General features: G+C 43.8%; 1 protein-coding gene across 4 annotated transcripts in view; it reads right to left on the reverse strand.

The window, feature by feature from the left end:
* Positions 1-7,721, reverse strand: part of PTPRK (protein tyrosine phosphatase receptor type K) — a 559,851-nt gene extending 552,130 nt beyond the window's left edge. For all 4 annotated transcript variants that reach the window (XM_049771094.1, XM_049771093.1, XM_049771092.1 and 1 more), the window contains exon 1: positions 7,382-7,721. In XM_049771094.1, the coding sequence (XP_049627051.1) occupies positions 7,382-7,478 (97 nt within the window). In that variant the 5' untranslated portion in view covers positions 7,479-7,721. The remainder of the gene's footprint in view (positions 1-7,381) is intronic.
* Positions 7,722-9,062: the final 1,341 nt, after the last annotated feature.

The following is a 9,062-nucleotide window of genomic DNA, read 5'->3' on the forward strand; positions in this document are numbered from 1 at the left end:
TATTTCAGTGGCTGGGTCATCTGCTTGCTGCTTTGGATAAGGTTTAGAGAAGCATCAAATGAAGAAGAACTTGCTGCCTTGGGAGATGGGTTTATATAAATAAGCCCAATCTAAAGAATTTTGTATTTTTTTTTTTTGGTATAAAAGTTTAACAGAGGGCCTGGAGAGATAGCACAGCAGCGTTTGCCTTGCAAGCAGCCGATCCAGGACCTAATGTGGTTGGTTCGAATCCCAGTGTCCCATATGGTCCCCCGTGCCTGCCAGGAGCTATTTCTGAGCAGACAGCCAGGAGTAACCCCTGAGCACAGCCAGGTGTGACCCAAAAAACCAAAAAAAAAAAGTATAACAGAGTAAATTATATAGAGTATATAGATGCATACATAGCATTTCTTTGGCTGTTCAGTTTCATTATCTATACAATTAAAGGTATTTATCACTCCAATAATATAAATATAAGTGTCCTTTATTTTTTTTTTTTTGAGGGAGGAGATAATGCTTCCTCAGTGGTGCTCTGGGCTTACTCCTGGTTCTGCACTCAGGAATCACTCTTAGTAAGCTCTGGGAACTCTAATGGAAATCAGGGACCAAACCCTTGTTCGCAGCATACAAGGTTAATGCCCTACCTGCTATACTGTCTCTCTAGCCTCTTTGGTTTTAGCTTCTTTTAAGCTGAAGTGTCCTTTGAACACTGATGTTCTATTACTGTTAAGGAATATGTGTACACAAGTGTGTGCATAATTCACACAAATATATATTTCTATTTTTTCCAACAAAATAGATGCAAACATTAACTCAAGTAGAAAGACACTATTTCCAACCTTCTCATAAAACTAAGTGTCACTTATACAATGGTTCAGTCAGCACTGGAGAGTTCATCATTTTGATTAACAGATCTTTAAAATCATGAAAAGTGGAAACATGAATGAATCATTTGCAGATAATGACTTGATCTTCTCCTGAAAGAGTTATAAGTGACAAATAAACCACCTGTAACTCCTATGCATTATTACCATAAAGAAGAGCATGCCAAAACTTTAACCAGAGGTTGATGGAAAGTGAAAATGTCAATCCCACAACAGGGACTTATAAAATGCTAAATTCCAGAAGTAATGTTCGCCCAGAACCTTCTTCAATAATCAGATAAACTTCACAAAACTAAGTTTCTATATTACTATTGAAAAATTATGAAACAATTTCATAAAAACACTACCCAAAAATATCTTCTAATAATACTTTATAACAACTAATAAAAGAATGCGTGGAAAATGTTTAAGTATATTGTTCATGGGGCCAGAGAGATAGCACAGCAGCGTTTGCCTTGCAAGCAGCCGACCCAGGACCTAAGGTGGTTAGTTCAAATCCCGGGGTCCCATATGGTCCCTGGTGCCTGCCAGGAGCTATTTCTGAGCAGATAGCCATACACTTATTTTCTCTGAGATAGTTTGAAGTGGTTTCAAATATTCAAACATGTTGTTTGTTTTTCTAAGTTTCCAGAACACAGTTCAATGTGACTTATCTTCCGTGGCTTAAAGTATCAGGGAAAAGTGGACAGAGTGTGGGGCCAGAGCAGTGGCGCAAGCAATAGGGCGTTTGCCTTACATGTGCTAACCTAGGTCACAGTTAGATCGCCCTCTGTCCCATATGGTCCCCCAAGCCAGGAGCAATTTCTGAGCACAGAGCCAGGAGTAACCCCTGAGCGACACTGTGTGTGGCCCAGAAACAAAAAAAAAAAAAAAAAAGTGGACAGATTGATAGGACAGTAGGTAGGGCACTCACATTGAATGTGGCCTACATGGGACCTGGATTCAATCCCAAACAACTCAAAGGGTATGTCACTCTTCACCAAGAGTGATCCCTGAGTGCAAAACAAGAAGGAGTAAGCCCTGAGCATCCACGGTGTGGCTCAAAACCAAAAGAAAACAAGGAAAATCAGGTCCGGAGCTATAACACATTGGTAGGGCCTGGGACAGACCCCAGTTCAATCCCCAGCATCCCATATGGTGCCCAGAGCCTGCCAGCAGAAGAGATTTCTGAGCACAGAGCCAGGAGTAATCCCTGAGTGTTGCCAGATGTAACCCAAAGAAAAGAAAAAGAAAATCAAGCACATCACTGCTGGTACTCTCCCATCTGAGTATTAACCAGGCCCAACCCTGCTTAGCTTCCGAGATCAGATGAGATCGGGCACATTTAGGATGGTATGACCATAGACTCAAAATTTCTATTCCCAAAACAAACTTAAAGCCTTCTTCCATTCAGATATCTGAAAACAGAAATATTCTATGGTGTTAAGGTTATTTCATAAATTTGCAAGTTATTTCTAGCTTCAACTGAAATAAAATTAGCCTGATTGATATGCTCATTCATTTACTTTGTTATCAAACGAGTATAAGACATCACAAGAATTGATAAAATTCAGTAACTATGACAAACAGCATGAGTTTTGATGAAAATACAAGTCATGTTCAAAAGCAATTAGAATCTTTTTAGGCAAAGAGAAACAGTATTTGATAAAGGAACACAAACCAGAAACATATGATCAAAGGGTAAAGTCAGAGGAATACACAAAGGGAAATCTTTACATCTGCAGAATGAGAGATGAGTGTGTTTGGACAAAGGCAAAGACAGATTCCAATAAACAAGAAAAAAACAGGGCTTTTCTTTCTATAGAAAATTAAAGATCAAACACGCACACACAAACACACACACACACACACACACACACACACAGTGTCCTTTGTTTTGTTTTAAGAACAATCTGGAAACTCTCTTGATGTTTCCTGCTCTGTCTTCCAGCTCTCATCCTCCTGCCACAATGAAGAGCAGTAGGGGAAATGGGAACAGCACAGGGCAGATGAGGACAGCATTGCCCTGCCTCTGAAAAGCAGATCCATATTTAGCATGGTTTACAGTCTTCAGTAACTGCCTGGAGCAGACATAGAACACAGCACTTCAAACACAGTACTACAAAGTTTCTCTACATAGGATCATATCACATAAACTGAATGCTTTGTACAGAATATGTAGCAAAAAGGAATCACTGCCACCATAGAATCTGGATTCATATTGAATGTATTTGTAATTGTTAAGACTTCGTCCAGGACCAAATGATATTTGGTGACAACAGAGCTGTGATGTTGACTGTGTATGTAGGGCTTTGTTGATAGTAGAGCAGGAAGAAGGAGGTGGTAGGAGGAGGACTGAGAGGCAGGGGGGTGAATTTACTTGCCAAATTCACATTTATGAATACAAAGAAAAGAGCTGTCAGTAACACACATCACAGCCCAAAAGAGTGGCCAAATCTGCCTCTTCCCTGTCTGGGTAGGCCAGAGGCAAAAAATAATAATAATAATAAAAATAATTATGCTATCTAGGAAAATCAACTCAGGAGAAAAAGGAAACTAGTGAGAGGAAAACAGTCAAAGAAATGCCCTATTACAGATTCTCATGAGTGATTATAATTTACAGCGGTGTAATAAATTGAGGTGCAAAGAGATTTTGGTCAATCAGAAACAGAAAAAGACAAATATAAAAACATTCTCTCTGATGCCTCATAGTAAGTGTCTGAGAAATTAACCACCTACAGAGACATCAAGGACTTAAGGACTAGCTGGCTTAGATGACCTGCAAGGTCCTAAGGTATCAAGTGAACAAAAGATTACAAGGACAAGTCAGTAATTTCTCCAAGGCAAGATCATAAATTGCATTTCTAGCTCACAGAAGACAATAGTCCCTCTCTAGGACACTGATAAGACTGCAACTAAAAAGCTGGAGATCCTTTTCCACATTGAGAGGAAAAGAAACTGAATCCTCAATAGTTGAACCCCTAAAGAACGTGAATAAATATATATTTCTTCTATAGATTATGAGGAGCATGCGCAATACACTTCCAAGAGTTTACCTAAAAGGATTCACACAAGATTAATGAAAAGAACCTCTCTGCAACTGACAAAATAATGATACAACCAATTCTCAGTTATTTATATTTAATAATGATTTAAGGAGCTAATGGCATTTAAGAGGTTTCATTTACAATGATAAGAATGCATGCCTTGACTGTATGGGATCCTGGGTTCAATCCATAGTATCCATGAGATAGAAAATACAAAAAATTAACTGTGATTGTGACATGGCCAAGTCAATCTCTGTCTCTCTCTCTGTGTCTCTCTGTCTCTGTCTCTCCCGCTCCCTCTCTCTTATTTTTTCTCTTACTTTCTCTTACTCTCAGTCTCTCTCTCTTTCTCTCTCTCTCTCTCTCTCACATACACACATACACACACACACACACACAGCCTATACTCACTAGGAAAGCCTGGGGAGCTATTAAAAACTTCAGTTAAACTATCTTAATGTATGAAGATTACACCCCAGAAAGCTGCATGATGCTTTACAACTTACAGTGCCAGTTCTCATAAATTGTTTCATATAATCCTCATAAAAACCATGTGGCAAGGTTAAGATGGCTATTATGCCCATTTTACAGATGAGAAAGCAAAGCTTCCAAGCTACCTTATTCATGAATGGTTTTGTCAGTCACTGGGTCCTAAAACATTCTGAGTATAGAAAATTTTCATATTCTATCAAAAGATAGCTGCGCAACTCAGGGAAAAGAAAACCTCAACACAGATTTTTGCTTCCATGCCTCAGTTTACCAAACATAATGCAGCTATCTTACTAGCTTAATGAAGTTTAAACTAAAAAAAAAAGTTGAAATTTAAAAATTATGGAAGCTTAACATGTAGCTTTTTCACAACGTAACTACAAAAAGTTGAGGAAAAAGTCAGTATGAGGAAAATATTTTTAAATTTCTGATTTAAGAAAAAAAAAAACTGGATGAGTACCAGTCCTCAAAGTCAAATAATCCTCAGGTGTTTTTAACTGCTTTGCTAATGTACTAGAAACACATAATTACATCTAAAAGTGGCAAAAATATCCTTAATCTATGTGATTTAATGGGATGGTTTTAAATCCAAACGTGAATTTTTAGACTTTTAAAACATTTTATTAAAACTTAACCAAAGGAAATAAATTTCATCATACAAAGTAAAGTCTATAATAAAAGCAAGAGTAGGAATACATTACACACCACCAATCTCTGAATGTGTCTTTGAATCCAATGTGGATGCAATCAACTCAGTCAACTACAGACTATCCAAATAAATTATGATAGTCATAAAATAGAAAGTTTTACAAAGCAAACTTTTAATTATCTAGGAAAAAAGGGCCAGAAATCTCCCTTTAACCTCAAGGAATGGAAGGCACTCGTTTCGGGGCATCACTTTGGGACACAGTCCAGTGAAAAATGCATTTATTGGGACTGCACATTATTCATTTAACATGACATAAAGTTATGGATCTAGCTTTGTCCCTAAGGAAAAGAAAGTTAAGCATATAAGTGTAGATGTCAAAATACAAATGCTCACTGGAGCTTTCTGAACTCCACAGTCATCAGAACAGCGCATCTGCATATTCTGCTAAAGGAAATGTAATGTTTACTTGTTGAAGAATTGTGTAAATAAGGTGAAAGGAGAAAAGTCTGGCTACTGGTAAGAAAACACATTCATCGGATGCTGAGACTATTAATAGTCGAATGCATGTAAGTCTAATCATTCAACTGGTAGAATTCAAACTTTCAATTAACAAACTACATGCCTTTTCAAGCGTCGCTCTCCGTGCAGCGACAAAACACAGTGGGGAAAATCAATACCCACCCCAACTTGCCTGCCTTTAATGAAGGGCGGCAAGCACGGCAAGCATTCCTAACAGGCATTAGATCGCAGGAATGCCAACTCCAGAAAGAATCAAGTCATTGAATCCTTCACTGTACAAGTGCTGATGCTCTCTGCCTGCGACACCTATATGGACATCGATTTTCCTATGAACAGTGCACTTCATAATCCACGATACCCCCAGGATGTGTTGGCTAAAAACCTTTATAGGGTTTTAAAAGGTCGGGCGCGAAATGAACCTCATCTCTCCGGAAAGCCCGACTTGGAAGCTGTGGATTTCCAGGAAGCGCGGCAGCCACAACAAAGAAACTGACAAATAACAAAGTAACTTGGTGCTCGGTCCAGCGGCCTCAGCAGGCGCTTTCCGGGTCTGGTCCACCAGCATCACCCCTCGGCCACCTCTGCGTGTCCATCTGCACCGCGACCCCGGGCACGCTGCGCGCTCGCCGGCCAAGCTGAGCTGGGGGCGGCTGCTGTTGCTGCTGCTACTGGCCCCCCAAGTTGTCAGGATCAAACGGAGGCAGGTTAAGCACCCAGTGTCTACCTGGGAAAACTTCAGAGTCCCCCACGGGAGAGATGGCAAGAAGCCACCCAAAACTGCACGGAAACCGAGGACGGGACCCGAGAGAAGGGGCTCTCAACGACTTCTCTTAAGTGGCCGTACCTAAAATCCCACGAGTCTTAACCCAGAGAATTGAGGTTCTCCAGGGCATTTGGGGAGCGAGCGCTTTTCCCCTTTGCAGTTTCCTCCCCCAGGGACAGTTTGGCTAGAAGGTGGGGGGGGGGGTCAGGTTCCACAATCCGGCTCCCCGATCTCGCTTTCCACAACTGTTCGATAAGTGGGATCGTTGGGCTATTTTTACAAAAGAATCTCTTGAATCACCGCCAACACACACACACACACACACACACACACACACACACACACAGGCGTGCCTTCCCCCCCCCCCACACACACACACACACTCAAACAGGCGTGCCTTCCCCACAAGGCAAACGTCAGGGCAGTCCAACGCCGGAGAAGGACCGGGACTACGGGGGAGGGACAGGGAAGTAGCCAGACAATAGCCAAGGGAGGTTATTCCCGGGACAGAAAGCACCTGGCAAAGCGCGCCGAGCCCGGTTCCCCCAGAGTATTCACATTTCTGACAATGGGCTGGCCAAGAAAGAGTAGGGTAGGGGGACATTTTTTTTTGCAACCACATTAGGGTTCAACAGCTCTAAGTCCACACCGGGAGCAACAGAGCAGCGGTTCCCTGAGTCACCGATTACTTTTTCCTTCTCTCCTCCCCGGAGCGGACGCCGGAGCTACCAGTTGCCCAAGCCAAGCCGGAGCTTCCTTCCCTCCCTCGCAGCCCGCCAACCTGAGTCCCGAGCGAGGCTCCGCGGGGGAACAATGGGGTCTGGGCGGGGGAAAGTTACCTGCCCGCTGCCCCGCGTCCCCCCCACCTGCCACCAACTCTAAGAACATCTCCGGGCTCTCGGTCCACCTCCCACACTTCTCGCCCCCCGACCACCAAAGCCATCCCCAAACCCTTGCGCCTCGGGCCGTGGCCAGGAGCCCAGAGCAGTTCCTAGAGAGTCCCAGCCGGATCTGGCCATTTGTTCCCAAGTCCGGGGATCCCTTTCGCACCCCCCCTGCGGAGGTCACTCACCTGCGGAGAACTGGCCTTGAGCCGACCCCTGGAGCGGCCAAGGAGAGAGAAGCCAGAGCGCCCCAAAAGCAGTCAGCGCCGCCGTGGCCGTATCCATTTCGACTTTGAGAAGTTTCCAACAGCTTTGCAAACAGAAGCAAAACCCAAACGCCCAGGTGCTCCCTCCCGGAGTGGAACCCGGGCCGGGCCACCAGGGAGTCCACCGCGGCTCGCTGGCACTTTTTGTTTTTTCTGCCTTCTTGGCGGTGTCCAAACTACCTCTGGGGCGCGAGCGTGGCCGGCCTGGCCGGCCGATCCAGGCGACGGCTCTCCATGCTCGGCGGTGGCTGCTCGGGTTAGCTCAGAGTTACTTTGCTCGGGGAGGGACGGAGGCGGAGTCGGGGTGACGTCGCCCCGCGGGCTCTCGGCGCTTGGCCGGAATGCAAGCTCGGGCGCGACGCCGCGGCTGAGCCGCCTCCGAGCCGGGGAGACGCGCCAGCGCCGGCCGCGCGCGCCCCCCACGCTCCTCTCCCCGCGTCCCCCTTTGTTCAGCGGCGGGGCCTCGGCCACCCTCGGCGGTTCTGGACGGAGGGCGGGAAAAAAGGAGGCAGTGTCGAGCCGGAGCTAGTGGCAGAAGCCGGAGTTGGAGATGCTGGAGCCTGTGGTGGCTGGAGGACCGAGGATCGGGGCTGAGCAGCACCCTCCGTTTCACTCCTGCACCTCCAACGGGGTACCCCGCCTCCAATGTGCAGGTCCCACCACCCGGGCTGCTTGGTCACCTAGGGAGCTTGCAGAAGGATGCACGCACCCACAGGCACCGAACTCAGTGTTTCTCGGCTCTGGCAAAAAGGAATCCGACAGCCACCCCCATAGGAAACTTATTGTTCTTATAAAAATAAAACTTGAACAAAAATAAACGTTCGGGAACTTTGCAGTGTGAACAGCTGCCTCGTTCTCTTTGCTGGTTTTATTTGTCGTTTTGGCCGGATGTTTTTGCGTTTCTTCCCTGCTTCAGGGATTTTTTTTTGCTAGTTCTGAAACCTTCTAACCTTTCAGGAAGAACCCGAGTGGCATTAGGGCTTAAGGTCATTCCCAATGATTTGGTGGACGCCAAAGGGGTTTTTGCTTAGTTATTTTTTTAATAGCCCTTTAAGGTTTAAGTATTTAACAAAAAAAGCTTTACAACGACAATGAAAACAGCAACATATGATCCATCTGGGGGAAAAGAATGCTATATTGTGACAGTAAAGTATTTTACAGTTTGCTACTTCTTCTGCAGCTTCAAGTGATTTCACCATATGTCACATTGCTTCTGTAAAATGACTGTATGGTGTATTCTTGATTCATTTTTTTATCATGTACCAAACGTTCCCAACTGGAAAAACTTTTTTTTTTTTTTACAGAATGTTGATGTCATTTAATTCAGTTCCTAGAACAGAAGATATTGATTGGCATATGTCAGGTTCTCAGACATCTTATCTTTAGCCTTTGTAAGTCACGGCAATATGAAATTTAATTAAACATAAAATTAGCATAATTTGCCAAATCACATATTTCTTTAATGAAATAAAATATATGTTACTAATGACCAGGGTTGTGAACTGAAATTGATTTATATATCTACATATATGCACCTTGCCAGTACGTATACATATACATATATATGTGATCCAGAAGAAATATATTTAATTGATAAGAAAGA

Source organism: Suncus etruscus, chromosome 4 (assembly GCF_024139225.1).
Source record: "Suncus etruscus isolate mSunEtr1 chromosome 4, mSunEtr1.pri.cur, whole genome shotgun sequence".
Lineage (NCBI taxonomy): Eukaryota > Metazoa > Chordata > Mammalia > Eulipotyphla > Soricidae > Suncus > Suncus etruscus.